General features: G+C 65.9%; 4 protein-coding genes across 5 annotated transcripts in view; all 4 read left to right on the top strand.

The window, feature by feature from the left end:
- UBAP2L (ubiquitin associated protein 2 like) overlaps nucleotides 1-3,188 on the top strand; it is a 32,091-nt gene extending 28,903 nt beyond the window's left edge. The window contains exons 25-28 of the mRNA XM_074809639.1: nucleotides 882-949; nucleotides 1,266-1,463; nucleotides 1,918-1,968; nucleotides 2,583-3,188. Of these exons, the coding sequence (XP_074665740.1) occupies nucleotides 882-949; nucleotides 1,266-1,463; nucleotides 1,918-1,968; nucleotides 2,583-2,678 (413 nt within the window). The 3' untranslated portion in view covers nucleotides 2,679-3,188. The remainder of the gene's footprint in view (nucleotides 1-881; nucleotides 950-1,265; nucleotides 1,464-1,917; nucleotides 1,969-2,582) is intronic.
- A 1,170-nt stretch (nucleotides 3,189-4,358) lies between these two features.
- On the top strand, nucleotides 4,359-6,319 carry HAX1 (HCLS1 associated protein X-1). The gene is made up of 8 exons (XM_074809283.1): nucleotides 4,359-4,484; nucleotides 4,728-4,939; nucleotides 5,051-5,202; nucleotides 5,313-5,358; nucleotides 5,477-5,592; nucleotides 5,696-5,846; nucleotides 5,920-6,066; nucleotides 6,185-6,319. The coding sequence occupies exons 1-7, from the start codon at nucleotides 4,432-4,434 to the stop codon at nucleotides 6,036-6,038; spliced, it is 849 nt and encodes a 282-aa protein (XP_074665384.1). The 5' UTR covers nucleotides 4,359-4,431; the 3' UTR covers nucleotides 6,039-6,066; nucleotides 6,185-6,319.
- A 583-nt stretch (nucleotides 6,320-6,902) lies between these two features.
- On the top strand, nucleotides 6,903-9,525 carry AQP10 (aquaporin 10). The gene is made up of 7 exons (XM_074809511.1): nucleotides 6,903-7,020; nucleotides 7,080-7,365; nucleotides 7,928-8,205; nucleotides 8,291-8,428; nucleotides 8,521-8,639; nucleotides 8,722-8,939; nucleotides 9,015-9,525. The coding sequence occupies exons 1-7, from the start codon at nucleotides 6,903-6,905 to the stop codon at nucleotides 9,238-9,240; spliced, it is 1,383 nt and encodes a 460-aa protein (XP_074665612.1). The 3' UTR covers nucleotides 9,241-9,525.
- Nucleotides 9,526-10,353: 828 nt separating this feature from the next.
- ATP8B2 (ATPase phospholipid transporting 8B2) lies at nucleotides 10,354-22,248 on the top strand. 2 transcript variants are annotated; one of them, XM_074809433.1, is made up of 27 exons: nucleotides 10,354-10,464; nucleotides 12,584-12,642; nucleotides 13,315-13,428; nucleotides 13,622-13,720; nucleotides 13,877-13,938; nucleotides 14,061-14,133; nucleotides 14,990-15,060; nucleotides 15,217-15,296; nucleotides 16,045-16,203; nucleotides 16,279-16,367; nucleotides 16,442-16,638; nucleotides 17,388-17,596; nucleotides 17,816-17,859; nucleotides 17,935-18,100; nucleotides 18,179-18,367; nucleotides 18,619-18,734; nucleotides 18,890-19,054; nucleotides 19,134-19,245; nucleotides 19,363-19,468; nucleotides 19,604-19,748; nucleotides 19,835-20,018; nucleotides 20,171-20,394; nucleotides 20,669-20,752; nucleotides 20,906-21,151; nucleotides 21,506-21,644; nucleotides 21,750-21,880; nucleotides 21,959-22,248. In XM_074809433.1, the coding sequence occupies exons 1-27, from the start codon at nucleotides 10,434-10,436 to the stop codon at nucleotides 22,244-22,246; spliced, it is 3,582 nt and encodes a 1,193-aa protein (XP_074665534.1). In that variant the 5' UTR covers nucleotides 10,354-10,433; the 3' UTR covers nucleotides 22,247-22,248. The 2 variants fall into 2 exon arrangements, with proteins under 2 accessions (XP_074665534.1, XP_074665533.1); XM_074809432.1 differs by lacking the exon at nucleotides 10,354-10,464 and adding an exon at nucleotides 10,605-10,687.
- The last annotated feature ends 1,145 nt before the right edge of the window (nucleotides 22,249-23,393 follow it).

Genomic DNA, 23,393 nt, shown 5'->3' on the forward strand with positions numbered 1-23,393 from the left:
GTGCCCTGGACTCGCATCAGAGAGCTTCAGCTCCTTAGTTGTTTGTTGGGAGTGTTTTTCTGCCTCTATGTGATCAGTAGAACAATAATTATTCCAGATTTGAGCCTGGGAACTTGTTTGACTCCTGTGTTTGGCGGGCGCATGCTCTCTAGAGAAGTGTCTTTGATTCAAAGATGCAGGAAGGTTGTGAACCTGCTGCTTGTCTCAGTACTGGGTTTCACTGGTTAATGTCTGGCTGACTTAGAGGACCTGCGTTTGGGTCCCTCTTCCAGCCTTTAAATTCCTGTTGTGCCTTTTTTCACTACGTTAGAGCCCTTCAAGACACTATTTTCTCTTTGCGAAGACACTTCAGCTCTGTACCAGCTCACCCGGTACTGAGTTTTTCAAACCTCTTTCATTTCGACGCTTTTTCCAGGCCTTAAATGATTGCTGAGGCTTTCCTCTGTACCACCACCTCTTAGAAACAAATGTGGGCCGTGCGCCAGCGTTGCCATCGTTGCACCACCCAGTCCAGCCCGCGGCTGGGCCACCTTTACGTGCAATTGCCCGTTTTCCATCCACGGAGCTCTGGCTGTCCTTCTACCATGTCATGCTGGGAGTTTGTTTCCTTGTCTGCCTGCTGCATCCTCCCAGCAGCTCTTCTCAGAGTTGCTATTTTCTGAGCTCTTCAAGAACGTGCGTTTCTCTGAGTGGCTGCAGGCCCCTAAATTTGTTTCTGGAGCTGTTCGGAAACGGCTGGTGTCCAGAGCAAAAGAACTCTGCAGCTTTACCCTGCTCTCTCGGGTGATGTCTGTCTCCAAACCTTACCTGGCTGCCAGGCGCTGGCTCCTGCTGAGCCCGTGGCTGCTGCCTAACGCTCGCTTGCCTTTCCTTCTCCCCAGGTGTATCTGTGACATCCAGTAATACAGGAGTGCCGGACATCTCGGGCTCTGTCTACTCCAAAACTCAGGTCAGTGTCTGGGGTGTGCTCCAGGCAGGCGCCGCTTTGCTGGGTGGCGGAAGCCCAGCTCTGAGACAGCCTCCATGGGCAATGAGGTTTCTTGCCCTTGGAGCAGCCAGCCAGGGAGAAGGGAAATGCTCGGCCTTTCCCAGCTTAGAGCAATTCCAAGCTCAGAAAGAGCCGTAGGCAGAGACTTTGTCCGTTCTCTGCACCGTCCACTGACTCCCAGACTTGTAGAGCTGGGTCGGGGCACGCTGCCAGCCAGGGGCAGGGGAGCGCTGCCCGGCTCCCAGCTCTTACTCTGCCCTTGGTGTCTCCTCCTCAGCAATCCTTCGAGAAGCAGGGATTTCACACTGGAACCCCGGCAGCCTCCTTCAACCTGCCTTCAGCGCTGGGCAGCGGTGGCCCCATCAACCCTGCTACGGCAGCGGCGTACCCCCCCACCCCCTTCATGCACATCCTGACCCCGCATCAGCAGCCCCACTCGCAGATCCTGCACCACCACCTGCAGCAGGATGGGCAGGTAAGCAACCCCCCCGCCTCCCTGGCCCTTGCTGGGGTATTTTCTAGGGCTCTCGCTACCCCCCCCGGCCCCCCCCTTCTCCCTCCCTCCCTCACGCCCTGCGGCGGACACACGTGGACGCGCGGTGACACGCACATGCTCACACCTGCACATACACACAGGGCTGATCAGAGGACGAGGTGAGGAAGGCCCGGGGTGTGCTCCGCTGGGGGGTCCTCGGCACAGCCCCCCTCGCTGCCGGGCTGTACCAGGTACGCTCGGGTAGTGCCCCTTCACGCAGACACGCCTGGTACCCCCCCGCCTCCCCCCCTTCCTCGGAGGGGGCGGCTCCGCAGGCCAGCAGCGAAGGGGTTACTTGCCACAGCCACGACCCTGCCGTAGCTTTCAGGTCTAACCGTGGATTTCTATTGTCATAGTTTGTCCCTTTATTTTACATATCCTGGTACTGCAACAGCTTCCATATTTGCAGATGATACTGTGCTGCCAACGCCAGCAGGAAGACCAGGTAATGAACCTCTCTGATAATGCATTGCACTTGCCCTGGGGTCTCCCCCCGCCCCTAAGGCCCCCCAGGCTCACGTAGCCCCTTCCTTCTCCCCCCCGTGGCCCCACCAGGCGAGGAGAGAGGTCCTCAGTCAGTATGTGCACACACACACACCCGCGGGCACAGACACACACCCCCCTGCTCGACCCCTTTTCCCCCCACCCTTTCCCCCCCACCCTCTCCCTGCCGCGCGGCAGAGCTGCCGGGGCCCTCGCTGCCTGCGGTCCTGGCACGGTGCTGGTCTGGAGGAAGGTGCAGAGCCAGAGGGAGGGTCCTGTGGCTGCTGGGGCGGCAGACGGCATGGCATGCGGGCCACGGCCCGGCTGCTCGGTGCAGGAGGCAGCCCGTGCCCCGGTGCCGGCGGTCCCGGGGAGCTTGCGCTGGGCTGAGGCGGGTCAGTGAGCGCCGAGGAGCCGTTGCCCGCAGCGCCCGCGGGCTGGAGCCGTCGTGCGGGGACAGCGGTGCCCACGGCATCGCCCTGCAGAGCGGGCTGGGGTTGGGACCCCGGAGATGGTGGCGGCACCCGCTTCCCCTCCCGTAACCGCCTGCTTCTCCTTCTCTCCCCCTTCCCACAGAGCGGCTCCGGGCAGCGCAGCCAAGGCAGCTCCATCCCCCAGAAATCCCAGGCCAACAAGTCTGCCTACAACAGCTACAGCTGGGGGGCCAACTGAGGCCGGGGCGGCCTTCGCCCACCACTTGCTTCCGGAAGAGAATCCCACCGACCCCGACGCCGAAGGATCCTGGGGAGGAGAGCGTCCTGCCGCGGGGCAGCGCCCGGGCCCCGCAGCCCCCGGGCAGGCCAGGCCGGCAGGCGGCTCTGCGTTGTCTGTCTTCAGCCACCTTTCCTGTTGTATGTAATATAGAATTTGTATTTTTTCTTTTTTTTTCTTTTTTTTTTTTTCTCCTCTCTCTGCATTCAGATTCTGAACCGTTTGCCGTAGGGGCCTTTTTTGGTTTTTACTCCTTTCTCCCCTCTCCCCCCACCTCCTGCTGCCCCAGAACCTCTCGGATCCAAAGGAGTGGAAGCTGCGAGTCGCCTACAGCAAACCCCCTTATTATTAGGAATAAGAACAGTAATTGATATGAACAGCATTGTAAGATTAATTAGTTGAAGTGTTTTTTTGTACCGTGTTCTAAATTTAATGGATAAATGTGTCTTGTATATAAAAACAAAAACCCCACCGCCGTCCTGTAGTTCTCTCATTTCCTCGCCCACCCTCGCTGCTCTCTGCCCCTGGCCCAGAGGAGCCCTGGAGGGCGCCCCCCCCTCTTATTTTACGTTCTCCATCCATGCCCCCTCCCTCCCCCCAGGCCCCGAGCGCAGGTCCTGCCCCCTCCTTGCACGCTGTAAGTATCTTCTGCTTTTGGTTTTGGTTTTTTTTTTTTTGGTCTTTTTTTTTTTTTCTATGCAGTCCAAATCTTGTATTTTTCAGTTCAAACTGGTCACTTCAACTGAAGCCCCCGTGTGGGTGATTTACTAAAGAGAATAAAGATCACAAAGTGACGTGTGTATTTTTTAATACCTACTTTCTCAGCCTGGTTCCCTATTTTTGGCGCAGGGTGCGGGAGGCCCTGGGCTTCTTTTTTTTTCCCCCCTTTTGTGGATTTTTCCTCTTCCCAGCTGCGGTGCTGGGCACCAGGATCCCAGCACAGGGACATTATCACCATCCTTTTCCCTGTCCTTTCCCTGGCCCAGGGACCCCTACGCTCCATTTCTCTGCCTCCTGCTTGTGCTGTCCCAGTTGCCCCCCATCCCCCCGTGAGGGCCTCGGCCGAGGACTGGCTGTTGCAGGAGGGGGGATCCCAGCATGAGGGAGGGGAATGGGCCAGTTGCTGTGGTGGCAGGAAGCCACCCGAGCCACCCTCACCCCCTGCGTTCCCTGTCACCCTTCTCAAAGGAGGGGGGCTGAGCTGTAAGGTAAGGGGCTGGGGGCTTGGGGGGTGCAAACCTGGAGCTGATTCAAGCCCCTCCTTGTTCTCTGGGGGCCTAGCAGAGGGTGGTGGGATGGGCTGAGGGAGCTCAGCTGGGGGCATGGACCATGGTGGGGCTGCAGGATAGAGCCCAGTCCCCTCCTGGTGCTGTGCAGCCCCCCCAGACCCCTGTGAGCGCGGCTGGCCTAGGGCCTCCCGCCCTCGGGGGGACAGGGCTTGGGGCTGCGGCCTCGGCAGCCGGACACCCGGGGCCGGCGGGTGCTGCACGGGCCTGGCGGCCTGAGCGAGAGGCCCCGGGCCTGCGGTGGTGGGACGGGGAAGGCTCCGGGCTGTGGCGAGTGCGGGGGGGGCTGCGGGGGAGACCCCGGGGATCCGCCTTCGGGCGAGGCCGCGGCGCCTCACGACACCCGGCGGCGCTTTGCGGCTTTGCGCGACCCCGGCGCTTTACGGCAGCGCGGCCCGGGCGCGGTGAGCGGCGGCGAGTGGAGCGCGATGAGCTTTTACGACGCGTTTCGCGGCTTCTTCGGGTTCCCGGGGCGGCGCAGGTACCGGGACCCCACCCCCGCCACCCCCCGACTCGGCGCCCCCGGCCCTTCCGGCTGCGCAGCCCCCGCGCCGGCTCCCCCGGTTGCCCCCCGTGCCCCGGCCCTGTCCCGGTTCCCCCCCTCGTTTCCCCGCCACCCCCAGTCCTCTGTCGCCCCGCGGGGCCTGGCCCGGCCCGGCCGCCGGTTGTCCTGCGGCGCCGGTTGCTCCAGGCCCGGGTGTCTCTCAGCGCCGCGGTCCCGCAGGCCCCGGGACCCGCTCTTCGGCGGCACGGCGTGGGACGAGGAGGAGGAGGAGGAGGATGATGACGGCCCGTCCCTGGCGCAGCCCCCCCAGGACTTCGGCTTCGGCTTCATCCCCAGCGGGTCCCGCGGGGCCTTCGAGGAGCTGTTCCGGGACATGGGCGAGCTCCTGGGCGTCTTCGGGGGAGCCTGGGACGGGGCTCCCCAGCGCATCGGTGGGGAAGGGAAGGGGCTGCCCCCGCCGGGGGCTGAGCGGGTCTCTGGGGGCCGCTGCGGAGCCCCTTGGGCAGCCCGGCCTGACCCGACCCCCCTTTCTGCTCCCCCAGAGCCCCCCCAGCCCGGCCCCGGCGAGGGCAGCGCGGGGCGGCCGCTGCGGGACTCTATGCTGAAGCACCCGGACAGCCCCGCTCCCAGCGCGTCCCCGGGAGGCCCCGAGGGCACCGGCGACCCGGCCTGGCCCTGGAGACCCTTCCCGGGGGTGGGTGAGGGCTCTGCCTGCCGCGGGTGCAGCTGGGGCGGCCATGGGAGGCTGCGGGCACGGGGTCACACTTTGCCTCCCCGTCACCGGCGCGTGGCTTTGCCTTGCAGCTGGAAGATGCTCACCCGGCTCCTCCTGGCCTCAAGGAAGACCAAGGTGGGTGCCGGGAGCGGGGCCATGGACTCTCTGCCTTCCCCGCTCCGCCCACCCGCGCCCCCAGAGCTGTCAGGGCGTGTCCCCACGCTGCTGTCACCATCTTGCATCTCCCCCGCAGACCTGGACTCCCAGGTTTCCTCCGCGGGGTTGGGGACCATCCTGAGACCCGACGAGCCCAAGTCCCGCTCTTACTTCCAGAGCGTCTCCGTCACCAAAGTGACTCTCCCTGACGGGGTGAGTGTCCTCTCGCTCACGGGGCCGCGGGTGACTTGGGGACACCGTCCCCAGTGCGAGGAGCAGAGCAGTGGCATCTCTCAGGGCTTGGTGCTCTGCGCAGGCGGTGGAGGAGCGCCGGACCGTGCAGGACAGCCAGGGCCACCGAGAGACGACGGTGACACGACGAAGAGGGGACCAGGCCTTCATCACCACCACCAAGGAGGACGGGCAGAGCAAGGACTACCGGGAAGAGGTGGTCAACATGGATGACCGTGAGTGGGGCGCTGAGGAGGGTGAGGGGAGCGGGCCGGGTCCCCTCTGAGCGACCTCTCCCTGCTCTCCCAGGGGAACTGGCGCAGTTCGCAGGCACGTGGCCGCGGCAGGACGAGCTCCGCGCTCCTAACCTGAGCGACCCCTCGTCCACGCTGGGCAGCTTCCTCCGACGCTGGTTCTCGAGCTGGTAGCTGTGTCCCCTCCCCAGCTGAGCACCCCGTATGTGCGATGGGTGGGGGGTGGGCGGTGTGCCGTGGGGACAGACGCCAGGGCTGCCGGCTCCATCCAGGGCGGGCAGTGGGCAGCAGCCTCTTCTCACTGCCTGTTTTTCTTGCAGATGGGGCAGATCCTGCAGGGAGCTGGAGCCCAGGCTGGGGGCTGCCTGCTTTCTGGGGCGCTGCGGAGCTGCGGGAACCCCCGTGGGGGCCGAGCGTGTGCGTGTGTACAGAGCAATAAAGTCTATTTATGCTAACGGCGATCTGCCAGGCTCTTTCAGGCCAGAACCTCCCCAGTTCGGAGGCAGGGGCCCGCATGGCCACCAGCGTGGCTCCTGGGGGCTGCCCACAGGTGCAGGCAGGCGCTGGGCTCCTCCGCCCTGGCCCCGTGCCCGCGCTGCTCCCTGCCCACCTCCCTCTCCCGTTTCCCTGCCCGGTGCTGTGTTAACACCCTCGAGGGCCCATCCCAGGAGCCTTTCCAAGGCCTCTTCATTAGTGCTGCCTGCAGCTGTGGTTTGGGCAGGGATCCGGCAGGGAAAAAGGGACTCCCCGGAGGGGAACGCCCGTGCTGGCTCACCTCAGTTCCCCACGGCCGCTCGGGGATCCTCGGGGGGGGCTCCTGCCTGGTCTGGCCCTACCAGGGGACACCGTTGTGACAAGGCGCTGCCGTCCCTGGCCCCACGCGGGACTCTGGTCCCTGCCAGGCGTCTCCCTGCGATGTGGCCCTGATCGGTTTAAAGTCTGCGTGTTATCACCCACCCCAGCCCCGGGGTTCATAAAATCACTCCAGGACGGAGACACTGACGCCGCTGTCGCTGCTGCCCGTGCCCGGCCGACCCCATGGGCGCTTCTTCCTTCTTGAAGAGGGCCCAGGCTCTGCTCCGTGTCCAGAACCAGCTGGTGCGGGAGTGCCTGGCTGAGCTGCTGGCCGTCTTCGTGCTCATCGTGAGCGGGGCACGTGGGTGGGCCGTGGGGCGGTGGGGGGGTCGCAGGGCTCCCCTGTCCGTCCCCCGCCAGGAGCTGGGGGCCTTGGGGCTGTGCCATGTTCGCCCGGTGACTCGGCACTGCCCGGGTCTCCAGCTTGGACCCTGTTCGTGGTGCGGCCTCTGCCGCGGCAGCTCCGGCGCAGTGAGGTCACGGGTGCTGCTGCCACGTGGCACCTGAGGGAGCGGCGCTGGGCAGCGCGTGCCTTGACGCCTCCCACCCTGGAGCAGGCAAAGGTTGGGGCTCTGGAGCCACCGGAGCCACGTTGGCGTTTGGGCTGCATCCCGCAACGGCGAACGGTGACGCTGCGGCCGTGCTGGTGGTGCCCCTTCCCCAGGGAAAACGATTAATTAATTGCTGATAATTTGTTTACTTTGCCGTCAAAACCACAAGATCAGTGACTGCCTCCCTGCCTGTCCCCATCCAGCACCCAAAGCTCAGCCCAGGGGATGGGGGAGCAAAACCAGGGGGACAGCGCAGGCAGGGACCCCGGGGCAGCCCTCGCCTCTCTGCCCTCCTGCTGCCTGGGGTTGGCAGCGGCCTTGGGGAGCGGGGCGGGGAGCACGGGGGAGCACAAGTCTGATGGGGAGAGGCTGAGGGACCTAGGGGGGTTTAGTGTGGAGAAGAGGAGGCTGAGGGGAGACCTCCTGGCCCTCTGCAACTCCCTGAAAGGAGGGTGCAGAGAGGGGGGAGGAGTCTCTTGAGCCAAGGACCCAGCGGCAGGCCAAGAGGGAATGGCCTCAAGCTGCGCCAGGGCAGGGTCAGACTGGCTCTTAGGAAGGATTTCTTTGCAGAAGGGGCTGTTGGGCGTTGGAATGGGCTGCCCAGGGCAGGGGGGGAGTCCCCATCCCTGGAGGGGTTGAAGAGTCGGGTTGAGCCAGCGCTGAGGGATCTGGTGGAGTTGGGAACGGTCAGGGTGAGGTTCATGGTGGGGCTGGAGGAGCTTCAAGGGCTTTTCCAACCCAGACGAGTCTGGGATTCTGTGATTCTGTGGTGAGGGGGCCGTGCTGGAGCCACGTCCCTCTTCTCCAGCTGATCACCCTGAGCGGCTCGGCACAGAAGGTCACCAGCTCCGGGACGAAGGGGAACATCCTCACCGCCGACCTGGCGGGCGCCCTGGCTGTCATGGTGGCCATCTACACAGCGGGGGGAGTCTCTGGTGAGGCTGGGGAGGGGGTCCCAGCTCCTGCCATCCCCCAGCTCCCAATCCCCCGCTCCCACCCCCTCTCCCCGCTCCATTGCAGGGGCCCACCTGAACCCGGCGTTCTCCTTCGCCATGTGCCTGCTGGAGCAGCTGCCCTGGTGGAAGTTCCCCATCTTCGTGGCCGTGCAGACCTTGGCCGCTTTCGTCTCCGCTGGAGCCGTCTACGCCCTTTATTATGGTACGGGGAGGTGGGTGGGTGCCCGGCGGGGGAGACCACGGCTGCGCCCGGGTTTGCCGGGCTCACAGACGGGCTCTGCCTCTGCTCCGCAGACGCCATCCAGCACTACAGCAACGGGACCCTCACCACCTCCGGCCCCCAGGAAACCGCCTCCATCTTCGCCACCTACCCCGCTGACTACCTCTCCCTCTCCAACGGCTTTTTGGATCAGGTGGGTGCTGGCGTCGGCTCCCCCCTGACCCCTCCGGTAACGCCAGTCCCTGCGGCGCTGAGCTGCCGTACCAGCCCCGCAGGTGATGGGCACGGCGCTGCTGATCATGGGCATCCTGGCCATCCTGGACACCCGCAACAAAGCCGTCCCCAAGGGCCTGGAGCCGGTGGTCGTGGCTCTGCTGGTTTTCTCCATCGAGGTCTCCATGGGCTCCAACTGCGGCTGCCCCATGAACCCCGCGCGGGATTTTGGGCCCCGGCTCTTCACCTACGTGGCAGGTTGGGGCGCGGAGGTCTTCAGGTGGGTAGAGGGAAGGGGGGGGTGAGGTGGGGAGGTGCCAGGGGTGACCCCCTGCCCACCGTGCCCCGTCCCCAGCAGAGGCAATGGGTGGTGGTGGGTGCCAGTGGTGGCACCGCTGCTGGGGGCTGCCGTGGGCTCGGCCCTTTACCAGCTCCTCGTGGCTTTCCACCACCCGCCGGAGGAGGGGGACCCCCCCCCCGCCAAGCACAGCGCCCTGGTCCTCGTCAACGCCGCCATCCCCCCAGACATCGAGATGGCACCCGGGGAGAAGGACGCCGGGGGGGTGATGTCCCAGAAGTGACACAGGGGACCCCTCTGCCACCCCGAGCCAGGGGCACGGTCCCCCCCGCAGTCCCCGTCACACCATTAAAAGATCCCTGAGGCTGTGGGGTGTCTCGTGTCTGGATATGGGGGGAGCAGCTCAAGGGGCATGGGGTGGGGGGTGGGGTAGCAGCCCCCAGACCCCTTTGGGGGGGCAGAGTCAGCCAGGCCTGGCTGCAGGGAGACCCCAGTCTGGGAGGCCATGTGCTGCCGCGGGGGGGTGGGGGCTGTCCCCGGGACCCCCCAGGCAGCCCCTGGTAGCTCCTGAGCTGCCTCTGGCCCTCCAGGACCCCCCCTGGCTCCTCGGGACCCCCTGGGGCTGCCTCTGCCCCCCCGGACCTCCCCCTGGCTCCTTGGGACCTCCTGGGGCTGCTTCTGTCCCCCCGGACCCCCCCCCCCCCAGCTCCCCAGAACCTCTTGGGACTGCCTCTGCCCCCCGGCCCCCCCCCGGTTCCCCGGGACACCCGGGGGCTGCCTCTGCCCCCCCAGGACCCCCCCCCCCGGAACCCCTTGGGGCTGCCTCTGCCCCCCCGGACCCCCCCAGCTCCCCAAGACCCCTGGGGCTGCCTCTGCCCCCCAGGACCCCCCCCGGGAACCCCTGGGGCTGCCTCTGCCCCCCCAGACCTCCCCCTGGCTCCTTGGGACCTCCTGGGGCTGCTTCTGTCCTCCCGGACCCCTCCCCCCCAGCTCCCCAGAACCTCTTGGGACTGCCTCTGCCCCCCGGCCCCCCCCCGGTTCCCCGGGACACCCTGGGGCTGCCTCTGCCCCCCCGGACCCCCCCAGCTCCCCAAGACCCCTTGGGGCTGCCTCTGCCCCCCCGGACCCCCCCCGGGACCCCCTGGGGCTGCCCCGCTGCCCAGGACCCCCGGGGTTGTACCCCGGGACCCCCCGAGGCTGCGCCCGGTGCCCCCCGGTGCCGCTCCCCGGGCACCCCCGGTGCCGTCCCACCCCCCCGGGCAGCCCCGTCCCCCCGGGGCAGCGTTGGGTCGCTCCCCCCCTCCGCTGCCCGCCCCCCCCATCACTTCCGCCGCCGACCGGCGCCGCCGCGGCCATGGGGCGCTGAGGCGGCGGCAGCGGCGCGGCAGCGGCAGCGGGGCCGCAGCGGCCCCCGGTACCGGCCCCCGGCCCCCGGCCCCGGCCGCCCGCTCCCCATGGGCTGCGGGGCCGCGGGCCATGGAGCGGTGCGCGGCCCGCCGGGCCCCAGGTGAGCGGCGCGGGGCGGGGCCCCCGGTAGGCCCCGGTAGGCCCCGGTGGGCCCCGGTGCGGCCGTTGCCTCGGCAACGCGGCGGGGCGGGGCGGGAGGGCCCGGGCCGGGGCACCGGCAGCGCGGGATGGGGCCGTCGGGGCGCGCCGCGGCCCCGCAGCCGTGACGGTGCCCCGGGAGATGCCCGAGAAGTGGCCGCGGGTCCGAGCCCCCGGCGGGGCGGGTGGGTGCGGGGCGGGCGGGCCCGGGGGGCCGGGGGTGCAGGAACCGGGGGTGCTGGGGTAGGGGGCTGGGGGTGCACATATCCTGGGCTGGGGGTCTGGGGGTGCAGATATCCAGAGCTGGAGGGCTGGGGGTCTGGGGGTGCAGGTAGCTAGGGTTGGGGGTGCAGAGAAGCAAGGGTGGGGGTCTGGGGGTGCAGGTATCCAGGGCTGGGGGTGCAGAACTGGGGGTGCTGGGGTAGGGGGCTGGGGGTGCACATATCCAGAGCTGGGGGTGCAGAGAAGCAAAGCTGGGGACTGGGGGTACAGGGCTGGGGGTCTGGGGGTGCAGATATCCAGAGCTGGGGGCTGGGGGTGCAGCTAAACAGGGCTGGGGGTCTGGGGGTGCAGATATCCAGGGCTGGGGGTGCAGAGAAGCAAGGGTGGGGGTCTGGGGGTGCAGGTATCCAGGGCTGGGGGTGCAGGAACTGGGGGTGCTGGGGTAGGGGGCTGGGGGTGCACATATCCTGGGCTGGGGGTCTGGGGGTGCAGATATCCAGAGCTGGAGGGCTGGGGGTCTGGGGGTGCAGGTAGCTAGGGTTGGGGGTGCAGAGAAGCAAGGGTGGGGGTCTGGGGGTGCAAGTATGCAGGGCTGGGGGTCTGGGAGTGCAGGTATCCAGGGCTGGGGTCTGGGGGTGCAGATATCCAGGGCTGGGGGTGCAGAACTGGGGGTGCTGGGGTAGGGGGCTGGGGGTGCACATATCCAGAGCTGGGGGTGCAGAGAAGCAAAGCTGGGGACTGGGGGTACAGGGCTGGGGGTCTGGGGGTGCAGATATCCAGGGTTGGGGGTGCAGAGAAGCAAGGGTGGGGGTCTGGGGGTGCAGATATCCAGAGCTGGGGGGCTGGGGGGTGCAGCTAAACAGGGCTGGGGATCTGGGGGTGCAGAGAAGCAAAGCTGGGGACTGGGGGTACAGGGCTGGGGGTCTGGGGGTGCAGATATCCAGGGCTGGGGGTGCAGGAACTGGGAGTTCTGGGGTAGGGGTCTGGGGGTGCAGATATTCAGGTCTGGGGGGCTGGGGGTACACGGCTGGAGGTCTGGAAGTCTGGGGGTGCAGATATCCAGTTCTGGGGGTGCAGAGAAGCAAGGGTGGGGGTCTGAGGGTCCCGCTAAGCAGGGGTGGGGGTCTGGGGGTGCAGCTATCCAGTTCCAGGGGTGCAGAGAAGCAAGGGTGGGGGTCTGGGGGTGCAGCTAAACAGGGCTGGGGGTCTGGGAGTGCAGATATCGAGGGCTGGGGGTGCAGAGAAGCAAAGCTGGGGACTGGAGGTACAGGGCTGGGGGTCTGGGGGTGCAGCTAAGCGGGGCTGGGGGTCTGGGGGTGCAGGACTGGGGATCTGGAGATGTCTGTCAGTGAGGCTGGGGGTCAGGGGTGCAGTTCTGGGGGTGCAGATAGGCAGTGCTGGAGGGTCTGGGGGTGCAGAAGAGGAGGGCTGGGGGTGCAACGCTGGGGCTCTGGGGGTGCAGGGGTGGGGGGAGCACAGGCCCACACCACACAGCTGGGGGGCTTCCCTTCCTTAGGGGTCTGGGGCCTCCTGGGCTTGCCTGGGGGGCTTTTGGGGTGCAGGGGGGTAGATCTGGCTGGCTGTGGGGTGCAGAGGGGAGGTCTGGGGGCGCAGAGGGAAGGTCTGGGGGTGCAGAGGGGAGGTCTGGGGGTGCAGAGGGAAGGTTTGGGGGAGCAGAGGGCAGGTTTGGGGCTGCAGAGGGGAAGTCTGGGGGCGCAGATGGGAGGTCTGGGGGCGCAGAGGGGAGGTCTGGGGGCACAGAGGGCAGGTTTGGGGGCGCAGAGGGGAGGTTTGGGGGCGCAGAGGGCAGGTTTGGGGCGCAGGGGCGCAAGGCTGACAGGCCACACGCTGTGTTGCAGAGGAGGAGAGGCGGGTGCGAGCCAACGCGCGGGAGTACAACGAGAAGTTCCAGTACGCGGTGAGTGGGGGGGCCGAGCCCCGTCCCTCGTGGCTCGGGCAGGTTTGGGGGGGCTGGGGCCTGCGTCACCCTCTGGGTCAGCGGAGGGGGGGGGTTATGGCTAAAAATAGATGTTTGTCCCTGAGAAAATTGTGCTGACGAGCCGTTAACGCCAACGGAGCTCTGGGGCAGCTGGAGGGGGGGCACAGTGTGCTCGCAGAGGCGGGGAACGCAGCCCCCCCATCCTCTGCTGGGGCCCGAAACCCCCCAGCTCTGCCTGCGCCCCGATGCGGTTCGGTTTGTGGGTAATTAATGAGCTTCCGGAGCGCTGGGGGAGGGGCACCGCTCACCTTGGCCTCCCCCTCCGTGCCGGAGGTTATTTCTGGCTGCTCAGGACCAGGCCCTGCCTCGGCCTCGCTGCGGGGCGGTGGAGCCGGGGGTCTGGGTTGGGGTGACCCTTGGGGGGGGCCGGGTGCTGCTGACCGGATGCTCCGGATGCTGCTGGTCCCTGGGGAGGAGGAATCCGCTTCTCGAGGAAGCTGCCGCGGCCTCGGAGCAGGGGCAGGAGCTGGGGGACCAGGCTGGTGTCCAGAGCGCCCGAATTAGGGGCGCGGTGAGCTGCAGCCCTGCCCCCAGAGCGATGCTGGGGGGTCACGGGGCCTCAGCAATTCGTGACCCCCCTTCTCGCCCCAGAGCAACTGCATCAAGACCTCCAAGTACAACATTGTCACCTTCCTGCCCGTCAACCTCTTCGAGCAGTTCCAGGAAGTGGCCAACACCTATTTCCTCTTCCTCCTCATCCTGCAGGTGAGTGCTGGGGGGTCTGAGGAGGCAGATGGGGGCCCCCCCCCCCCCAACGTTGTTCTTCCCTGGCTGGGCAGCCGGGAGGGCTCAGGGCACGTCCCGCCCCGGGGGAGCGGTGGGTTTGGCACCCTCGAGCAGGGGTAGCGTGGGCCTGGGGCTGGCCTGGTCCCCTCTAACTCGCTCTCTCCGTCCCCAGCTGATCCCGCAGATCTCTTCGCTCTCCTGGTTCACCACCATCGTGCCTTTGGTTCTTGTCTTAACCATCACAGCTGTCAAAGATGCCACCGACGACTATGTGAGCGGTCCCCTGCGTACCTGGGCTGGCTGGGGAGGGGGCTGCGACCCTGGTGCGGGCGGGTGGTGCCCGGGGCTGTGGCGTTTGCAGGGGGAGGGACGCGGGACCCCATCCCCGGAGGGGCTGACGCCGCCGTCTCTTCCCCTCCGCACCCAGTTCCGCCATAAAAGCGACAACCAGGTGAACAACCGGCAGTCTCAGGTGCTGATCAGCGGAGTGTGAGTGTCGCGGGGACGGGACAGCTGGGGAGGGTGACACGGGGCCCTGCGGGACAGGCAGGGGCAGGGCAGAAGCAATGCTGCCAGCTCCTCCCTAACTCCCCTCCGCTGTCCCTCTGCAGCCTCCGGCAGGAGCAATGGATGAACGTCCGTGTCGGAGACATCATCAAGTTAGAGAACAACCAGTTCGTGGCGGTGAGTGTGACGTGGCGGTGACTTCCCAGCTTAGATGGTGCGTTGTGTCCAGTTTTGGGCACCTCAATCCGAGAGAGATCTCGAGGGGCTGGAGCGAGGGCAGAGGAGGGCAACGAGGTGGGGAAGGGGCTGGAGAATAAATCCTGTGAGGAGCGATGGAAGGAGCTGGGACTGTTCAGTGTGAGGAGGAGAAGGGGAGGGGAGACCTCATCACTCTCTGCAGCTCCCTGAAAGGACGTTGTGGAGAGGTTGGTGCTGGTCTCTGCTCCCAGGGAATTAGTGACAGAACGAGAGGGAACGGCTTGAAACTGCAACAGGGGAGGTTCAGGCTGGACAGGAGGGAAAAATGTTTCCCAGAAAGAGTGGTCAGAGAGTGGAATAGGCTGCCCAGGGAGGGGGTGGAGTCCCCACCCCTGGGTGTGTTTAAGGGCCGTTTGGATGAGCTGTGGGGGGATGTGGGGTAGGGGAGAGCTTTGTAGAGTCGGGCTGATGGTTGGACTCGCTGATCCCAAGGGGCTTTTCCAACCTGAATGATTCTGTTTTTCTGTAAATCTCGGTTGGAAAGGACCCTGAAGCTCCTCCAGTCCAACCATGAACCTCACACTGACCATTCCCAACTCCACCAGATCCCTCAGCGCTGGGTCAACCTGATTTAGGTTGTAGCGTTTGAGCCGTTGTTTGAGCTCCGGGGATTTGGCTGCTGTGGGTGCTCCAGGCGATGGTGTCCAGGCCAGGGTGCTGGCAGCACCCCGCTGAGGACGCACGGACGCGTCCGAGCGCCAGGAGCTTTCCTGGGGGAAGGAGGGGTAAGGGAGCCCTGGTGTCAGCACAACCCTTCGTGTGTCTCTCCCGGCAGGCTGACCTCCTCCTCCTCTCCAGCAGCGAACCCCATGGTTTGTGCTACATAGAGACAGCGGAGCTGGACGGGTAGGTGCCCCCTGCTCGCCTCGCCTGGCAGGGGAAGGCAGGAGGGCGGCGTGAGAACGAGCAGGAGCTGCCGGGGGCCTGAAATGGGGAGTATCTGCGAAGGCCCTCCCTGCCCGGCCGTCGCTAACCCCACGTGTGGTCCCTTCTTGCCCGCAGAGAGACCAACATGAAGGTGCGACAAGCCATCCCTGTCACCTCGGAGCTGGGTGACACCAGCAAGCTGGCTCAGTTTGACGGTGAGTGCCTGCGACTGGTCCTCTACAACGGGGCAGCCCCTGGGTTTCTTCCTCCGTCACCTGGCGTGGGTCCACCCTGGAGAGACCGGGACCATCCACGCAGGCTTCAAGCAGATTTCTGGGGAGCTGGGACTGGTGTTGGGGGCGCTGGGCTGGAGCTGGGGGCGCTGGGCTGGAGCTGGGAGCACTGGGATGGATCTGAGAGCGCTGGGCTGGAGCTGGGGGCGCTGAGATGGAGCTGGGAGCGCTGGGCTGGAGCTGGGGGCGCTGGGCTGGAGCTGGGGGCGCTGAGATGGAGCTGGGAGTGCTGGGCTGGAGCTGGGAGCACTGGGCTGGAGCTGGGGGCGCTGGGCTGGAGCTGGGGGCGCTGGGCTGGAGCTGGGGGCGCTGAGATGGAGCTGGGAGTGCTGGGCTGGAGCTGGGGGCGCTGAGATGGAGCTGGGAGTGCTGGGCTGGAGCTGGGGGCGCTGGGCTGGAGCTGGGGGCGCTGGGCTGGAGCTGGGGGTGCTGGGCTGGAGCTGGGAGCGCTGGGCTGGAGCTGGGAGTGCTGGGCTGGAGCTGGGGGTGCTGGGCTGGAGCTGGGAGTGCTGGGCTGGAGCTGGGGGCGCTGGGATGGAGCTGGGAGTGCTGGGCTGGAGCTGGGGGCGCTGGGCTGGAGCTGGGAGTGCTGGGCTGGAGCTGGGGGCGCTGGGCTGGAGCTGGCCACGTGGAGAAGGCACGTTACAGCCAAACCATCCCCTGCGCCCAGGCGAGGTGATCTGTGAACCCCCCAACAACAAACTGGACAAGTTTGGTGGGACGCTGTACTGGAAGGAGAACAAGTACCCCCTGAGCAACCAGAACATGCTGCTGCGGGGCTGCGTCCTGCGCAACACCGAGTGGTGCTTCGGCCTCGTCATCTTCGCAGGTGGGCTGGGGGCAGCTGCGGCCGCTGCATGGAGGGGAGGGGAGGGACCCCGCTGACGCCCTTCCCTCTCCCCAGGGCCCGACACAAAACTGATGCAGAACAGCGGCCGGACCAAGTTCAAGCGGACGAGCATCGATCGGCTGATGAACACGCTGGTGCTCTGGGTACGCGGAAGGGAAATCCCGGGGAGCCCCCGCTCTGACCCGCTTGGGGCTCTGATGTCCCCTCCTGTCCCCAGATCTTCGGGTTCCTGGTGTGCATGGGGGTGATCCTGGCCATCGGCAACGCCATCTGGGAGCACGAGGTGGGCGTCTGCTTCCAGATCTACCTGCCCTGGGACGAGGGGGTGCACAGTGCCTTCTTCTCTGGCTTCCTCTCCTTCTGGTCCTACATCATCATCCTCAACACTGTGGTGCCCATCTCGCTCTACGTGAGGTAGGGCAGGGGCCGAGGGGCTGGGCTGGGGGCGTGCGAGGGCCAGGCACCAGGAATTAGGGGTGTCCTCTGGGGTGGGGAGACGGGGATGGGGATCCAGGGGCAGCGCTGTGTGCGTGGGGTGGGCGCGGGCTGCTCTCCTGGTGACGGGCCACGTCTGCCCTCCGGGATACCCCAAGACCTGAGACCCCACAGGTCCCTCGGGGCCCCCCCCCCAGCTGTGTCTGTCTGGCTGCTCGTCTCTCCCTGCCCTGGCTGCATGCTGGTTATTTTGCTCTGCCCTCCTGCAGCTCCCAGGCTCCTGCACTGTCCCCTTCTCTCTCTCTTTTAATTTCTCTCTCTTTTCGTTCCCCAGCATGGGTTCTGTCACCCTTAGCCCCGAGGTAAGAACGTGTCGCCCCCACCCCTCCCACTAGCTCATTGCTGTCTGCCCTGGGGGCTGGGGAGGGGGTTTGGGGCGCGTAGGTGTGAGAGATACTCGGGGAGCCCCGCGGGCTGCTCCCTGGGTGCCAGGCCCCGCGTCCCCAGCGCTGGCTTGGCGGTGGCTGTCGGTAGGAGCGGGTGCGGGCCAGCCCTGGGAAAGGGCGCGGGAGCTGGCAAGCAGCGTGGGGGGCCCTGGGAGCCGGGGTTCCCCCCCCTCCCCAGGCGCTTGGGGGTCTGGGGTTGGGCGTGTGTGTGTGCCCATCGTCGCTGGCTCAGCGCAAGGTGTTGCCCTGCCCCGGTGACACCTGGCTGTCCCCTCCCCGCAGCGTGGAGGTGATCCGTCTCGGGCACAGCTACTTCATCAACTGGGACAAGAAGATGTACTGTGCCAAGCGCCGGACGCCAGCCGAGGCCCGGACCACCACCCTCAACGAGGAGCTGGGGCAGGTGGAGTACATCTTCTCCGACAAGACCGGCACCCTCACCCAGAACATCATGGTCTTCAGCAAGTGCTCCGTGAACGGGCACAGCTACGGTGAGCGCAGGGTGCCGGGGCCGAGCCAGCCCCGGGGGGGTGGGTGCACCAGCTCCCTTCCTGCAGACCCTTTGGGGCCCTCGGGGCAGCTGGAGGGAGGAGGGGGCTCAGCCGTAGCGTTGTGGGGGGCTGCTGCTCCCCCGTGGCCCCCACCCTGGGTGGGGATGTGCGTGGGGCAGCAGCATTGGGTCCTTGTCCTGGTTAACTCCGTGCCCACAGGTGACGTGCAGGATGTGCTGGGTCACAAGGCGGAGCTGGGAGAGGTAAGGGTGCCGCGGGGCCGGTGCGGGGCTGTGCTGTGTGCTGCAGCGGGGTAACCCCGTCTCTGCCCCTGCCAGAGGCCGGAGCCCGTCGACTTCTCCTTCAACCCGCTGGCGGACCCTCGGTTCCAGTTCTGGGACCCCGGCCTGCTGGAAGCCGTCAAGCTGGGAGACCCCCACGTACACGAGTTCTTCCGCCTGCTCTCGCTCTGCCACACCGTCATGTCCGAGGAGAAGAGCGAAGGTGGGCGCGGAGGACAGGACCCGTCCCTGCGTGCCTCGGGGCACGGCGGTGGCCCTGACCCCCCCGTGCTGTCCCCAGGGGAGCTGTATTACAAAGCTCAGTCCCCAGACGAGGGAGCGCTGGTCACGGCTGCCAGAAACTTCGGTTTCGTGTTCCGGTCCCGCACGCCCAAGACTATCACGGTGCACGAGTTGGGTCGAGCCATCACCTATCAGCTGCTGGCCATCCTGGACTTCAACAACATCCGCAAGCGCATGTCTGTCATCGGTGAGGTCGTGGGGCTGGGAGGGCCGTGGTGGGGTCAGTGTGAGGTTCATGGTTGGATGAGATGATCTTCAAGGTTTTTTCCAACCGAGATGATTCTGTGGGCTGGGGCGCGGGGGCTCGGTGTGATGTGTTGGGGACCAGCCCCACGCTGACGTGACTTAGAGGCATCGTGGCGGGGGGTGGCTGGGGGTTGGAGCGGGATTTTGCTTCTGCACCCCTGAACCAGGCAGCTTGTCCCCTGCTCCCCACAGTCCGCAGCCCCGAGGGCAAGATCCGGCTGTACTGCAAAGGTGCTGACACCATCCTGCTGGAACGCCTGCACCCTGTCAACCAGGACCTGACCAACGTCACCACCGACCACCTCAACGTGAGCGGGGCAGGGTCCTGCGGGCAGGGCCGGGAAGGGAAGAGGGGGCTGCCCAGAGGCGTGGAGCCCGGCTTGTGCCCTGTCCTGGGGAGCGATCAGGGGATCTGGGGACACCCTCAGGCTCTGCCTGGGCACCCAGCTCCGGCTCCTCACAGGAATATGCTGGCGAGGGGCTGCGGACGCTGGTGTTGGCCTACAAAGACCTGGAGGAGAGCTACTACGAGGACTGGTCGGAGCGGCTGCACCGGGCCGGCAGCGCCGCCGAGGCCCGTGAGGATCGTCTGGCTCGGCTCTATGACGAGGTGGAGCATGATATGATGGTAGGTGGGCTGGGGGCACTGGGTGGGAGGGGGCTGGGGAGCAACCCCTGCTGATCTCCTGCCTGTTTGGGTCCTCTAGCTGCTCGGAGCCACGGCCATCGAGGACAAACTGCAGCAGGGGGTCCCTGAAACCATCGCCATCCTGACGCTGGCCAACATCAAGATCTGGGTGCTGACGGGGGACAAACAGGGTGAGGCATTGCTGGGAGGGGTCTGAGCTGGCTGGAGACGAGGATGTTCGCGGGCAGGATCCCACCTGCCTGGGGGATGGTGGGACCTTGGCTCAGTCCCTGCTTTCCCATCCCTAGAAACGGCCGTGAACATCGGCTACTCCTGCAAGATGCTGACGGACGACATGACGGAGGTGTTTGTGGTCACCGGCCACACCGTGCTGGAGGTGCGAGAGGAGCTGAGGTGAGGGTCGGGGGGCAGGGCTGGGCGGAGGACACGCGCGAGGCGCTGACGTGGGGCCCGGCTGCGCCTGGGGGAGCTGGGGGAGACGGAAGTGCCCTGAATCGAGGACCCCCTGACCCCTCTCTTTCTCCTCAGGAAAGCCCGGGAGAAGATGATGGATGCGTCGCGCTCTGTAGGCAACGGCTTCTCCTACCAGGAGAAAGTCTCCTCCTCCAAGCTCACCTCCGTGCTGGAAGCCATCGCGGGTGAATACGCCCTGGTCATCAACGGACACAGCCTGGTAGGGAGCTGGGAGCACCGGGCGGGACAGGGCACGGTGCCTGGCTGCGGGCCGGGCCCCCCACCCTCTCCCCGCTCTCCTCGCAGGCCCACGCGCTGGAGGCTGACATGGAGGTGGAGTTCCTGGAGACGGCGTGTGCCTGCAAGGCCGTCATCTGCTGCCGCGTCACGCCCTTGCAGAAAGCCCAGGTGGTGGAGCTGGTGAAGAAGTACAAGAAAGCTGTGACCTTGGCCATCGGGGACGGGGCCAACGACGTCAGCATGATCAAGAGTAAGTCCTGGGGAGCCGCAGGAGGGTCAGGTCCCCACTTGCAGCCTCTGTCCTCGCCCCTCTGTGCCTCTCAGGAACACAATCCGGCAGGGGGGGTGCCACTCCCAGCCCTGCTGTGCTCTCATCGCTCCACGTGTCTCTTCCTTCCACAGCTGCCCACATCGGGGTGGGCATCAGCGGGCAGGAGGGCATCCAGGCGGTGCTGGCCTCCGACTACTCCTTCTCCCAGTTCAAGTTCCTGCAGCGCCTGCTCCTGGTGCACGGGCGCTGGTCCTACCTACGCATGTGCAAGTTCCTCTGCTATTTCTTCTACAAGAACTTCGCCTTCACCATGGTCCACTTCTGGTTTGGCTTCTTCTGCGGCTTCTCGGCGCAGGTGAGTTGCTGGCTCCTCGTGCTCGGAGTTGGGGAGGGTTTTGCCTGCGGGACCCCTCTGCGTGCCCAGGGCTTCCTGGGGGGGCTTCACCCTGCACCAGCGGGCACAGCCTGGGATCCTTCCGGAGTGCAGCAGCATGTGGTGGGTGCGAGGGCACCCACGGGGTGGGGGCTGGCGGTGGCTCTCCTCTCCCTGCAGCTGTGGGGACGCGGGTGCCAGCTGGGGCATGGGGTGGGCAGGTCTGGTGTCCCCCTGAGCTCTCCATTCCGTGCAGACTGTGTACGACCAGTACTTCATCACGCTGTACAACATCGTCTACACGTCGCTGCCCGTGCTCGCCATGGGTGTCTTTGACCAGGTACGGTGGAGGGGAGGGGGGTGAGGGGGGGCCCTGGGTGCTCAAGGTGCTGGCCTGGCTCTGCTGTGTGGGAGAAGGGGCTGCCCAGGTGCCCTTGTCCCTCCACGGGTGGTGGCGGAGGACAGAGGTGCTCAGAGTGCCCCGTGTCCCCAGGATGTGCCAGAGCAGCGGAGCATGGAGTACCCCAAGCTCTACGAGCCTGGGCAGCTGAACCTGCTCTTTAACAAGCGAGAGTTCTTCATCTGCATCGCCCAGGGCATCTACACCTCCGTCCTCATGTTCTTCATCCCCTACGGCGTCTTCGCTGACGCCACCCGTGACGATGGCGCCCAGCTGGCCGACTACCAGTCCTTCGCCGTCACCGTCGCCACCTCCCTCGTCATCGTGGTCAGCGTGCAGGTAGGGATACGGCTGCTCGGCCCCTCGCCTTGTGCCAGGGCAGGGTCAGACTGGCTCTTAGGAAGGATTTCTTTGCAGAAGGGGCTGTTGGGCGTTGGAATGGGCTGCCCAGGGCAGGGGGGGAGTCCCCATCCCTGGAGGGGTTGAAGAGTCGGGTTGACCCAGTGCTGAGGGATCTGGTGGAGTTGGGAACGGTCAGGGTGAGGTTCATGGTTGGGCTGGAGGAGCTTCAAGGGCTTTTCCAACCCAGATGAGTCTGGGATTCTAAACCCATCCTTTCACAAAGAGCACGTGAAGGCTCAGAGCGCCGCAGCCGGCCCTGAGCCCTGCCGCCTCCTTCCCCCTCTCCGCCAGATCGGGCTGGACACGGGTTTCTGGACGGCCATCAACCACTTCTTCATCTGGGGCAGCCTGGCCGCCTACTTCGCCATCCTCTTCACCATGCACAGCGACGGCCTCTTCCAGATGTTCCCCAACCAGTTCCGCTTCGTGGGTGAGTCCCGGGGGGCGCTGAGCGATGCCCCCCCCCACCCCAGCAGGGTGCTGCCCCGGCCGGGCCCTGCCTGAACCCATGTTTTTCCCCCCCCCACCCCCCCAGGTAACGCTCAGAACACGCTGGCCCAGCCCACGGTCTGGCTGACCATCGCCCTCACCACCGTGGTCTGTATCGTGCCCGTCGTGGCCTTTCGCTTCCTCAAACTGGACCTGAAACCTGAGCTTTCAGACACGGTGAGAGCTCCCCGGGGGTCCCGTCCCCTGCCAGCGAGGCGTTTCCGCGGGTCCCTGACCCTGTCCCCTTGTCCCCAGGTGCGCTACACTCAGCTGGTACGGAAGAAACAGAAAACCCAACACCGGTGCATGCGGCGCGTGGGGCGCGCGGGCTCGCGCCGCTCCGGCTACGCCTTCTCCCACCAAGAGGGTTTCGGGGAGCTCATCATGTCGGGCAAGAACATGCGGCTCAGCTCCCTGGCGCTCTCCAGCTTCAGCACCCGCCCCAGCGCCGGCTGGATCGAGACCCTGCGCAAGAAGAAAGGCAGCGAGGGCAGCGCCGCCGGCAGCCCCAGCGCCGCGGCCGACAAAACGCTCAAGGTGTGAGGCTGGGGAGGTGGGGAGGGAGGGGGGGTGGTTTGTGTCCCCTCCCGGGGCAGCCAGGGGCCTCCCCTCGCCCCCTTTTCTCGCCATGGCCCCGGGGAGGGCCCAAACCCCTCCTGGGGAGGGGTCCCGTGGGGGGAGCAGAGTGTGGGCTGAGGTTTGGAGGAGTCTGGACTTGCAGTGTAACCAAAAAAACGAAAAAAAAAAAAATCCTCTTCCCTGTCCCCGGGGTGGTCGGACGGAAGGACGCCGTCCCCAGCAGCCCCCCAGCAGCCCCCCCCCGGCCGCTCCTCTCTCAGTATTCACCTCCACGGAGCGCAAATACCCCATCACACGCGAATGTATCATGCCAGAGCCACCGCCGCGGGCAGGCGTGGGGGCCTGGGGGGGGGCTGTGACAGCGCCCTGCCTCCTCCTCCACTCCTCACCCACGTGTCTTCTTTTTATATAAAAAAAAGGAAAAACAAGGAAAAAAAAAAAAACCAACAAACCCCACAACAAATAGAAAAAAAAAAAAAAAAAAAGGAAGGAAAAACCCTCCAAGTTTACAGAGCGACTTGTTTCTCTCGGTGTTGGCAGGGCTGGTTACGGAGAGAGCGCGGGGGTCAGGCGCGGGGTCGGGGGTTGAGGGGTGTCACTGTCCCCTGCCCCCCCCCCCCCCCCCCGCCTTTAGGGGGGCCGGGTGGGAAAGGGGAAGCGTTCCCCGGCTCCTTCCTGCTTTCTGCCGCAGCAGGGGTGTTTGCAGGCCGCCGTGATTCACTCCCACGCCAGGGTCTTGCACAACCCTCGGCCTCCGCTTCCTCCCTCCTCCTCCTCCTCCTCGCCAGCTCCCGGGGCACCGGCCCCTCTTCCCCGGGGGGTGCGGGTGGGCATCGTCCCCTCCCCGGCGGAGGGTCTCTGGGGGGTGTCGGGGTCCCGGGGCCGCTCTCTCCTTGATACCAAAGAGGAAACTGTTCAGGACAGGCTCTGGCGTGGGCTGGAGTCTATTTTTGGGGGTGTTTGGGGGTTATTTTGTGGGTTGGGGGGGGTGGGGGGGGCGCGCGGGGGCGAGGATCGGGGCGTCTAATTTATTACACGTTTCTATATTACGGAATTGTATCATTTTATGGGTCCACAGAGAAAAAAAAAGAACCTAAACCCAGCTTTTTTT

Source organism: Strix aluco, chromosome 30 (genome assembly GCF_031877795.1).
Source record: "Strix aluco isolate bStrAlu1 chromosome 30, bStrAlu1.hap1, whole genome shotgun sequence".
In the NCBI taxonomy this organism is placed as follows: Eukaryota; Metazoa; Chordata; class Aves; order Strigiformes; family Strigidae; genus Strix; species Strix aluco.

What these genes read in the sequence shown, in the direction of transcription:
- HAX1 (XM_074809283.1), top strand. Translation starts at nt 4,432, where the DNA reads ATGAGCTTTTACGACGCGTTTCGCGGCTTCTTCGGGTTCCCGGGGCGG. An exon ending in TGGCCTCAAGGAAGACCAAG is followed by an intron (nt 5,359 to 5,476) that starts GTGGGTGCCGGG and finishes TCTCCCCCGCAG; the next exon opens with ACCTGGACTCCCAGGTTTCC. An exon ending in AAGTGACTCTCCCTGACGGG is followed by an intron (nt 5,593 to 5,695) that starts GTGAGTGTCCTC and finishes TGCTCTGCGCAG; the next exon opens with GCGGTGGAGGAGCGCCGGAC.
- AQP10 (XM_074809511.1), top strand. Translation starts at nt 6,903, where the DNA reads ATGGGCGCTTCTTCCTTCTTGAAGAGGGCCCAGGCTCTGCTCCGTGTC. An exon ending in GTGACGCTGCGGCCGTGCTG is followed by an intron (nt 7,366 to 7,927) that starts GTGGTGCCCCTT and finishes GGGTTGAGCCAG; the next exon opens with CGCTGAGGGATCTGGTGGAG. An exon ending in TGGGGCGCGGAGGTCTTCAG is followed by an intron (nt 8,940 to 9,014) that starts GTGGGTAGAGGG and finishes CCCCGTCCCCAG; the next exon opens with CAGAGGCAATGGGTGGTGGT.
- ATP8B2 (XM_074809432.1), top strand. Translation starts at nt 10,645, where the DNA reads ATGCCCGAGAAGTGGCCGCGGGTCCGAGCCCCCGGCGGGGCGG. An exon ending in TCATCAACGGACACAGCCTG is followed by an intron (nt 19,749 to 19,834) that starts GTAGGGAGCTGG and finishes CTCTCCTCGCAG; the next exon opens with GCCCACGCGCTGGAGGCTGA. An exon ending in TCATCGTGGTCAGCGTGCAG is followed by an intron (nt 21,152 to 21,505) that starts GTAGGGATACGG and finishes CCTCTCCGCCAG; the next exon opens with ATCGGGCTGGACACGGGTTT.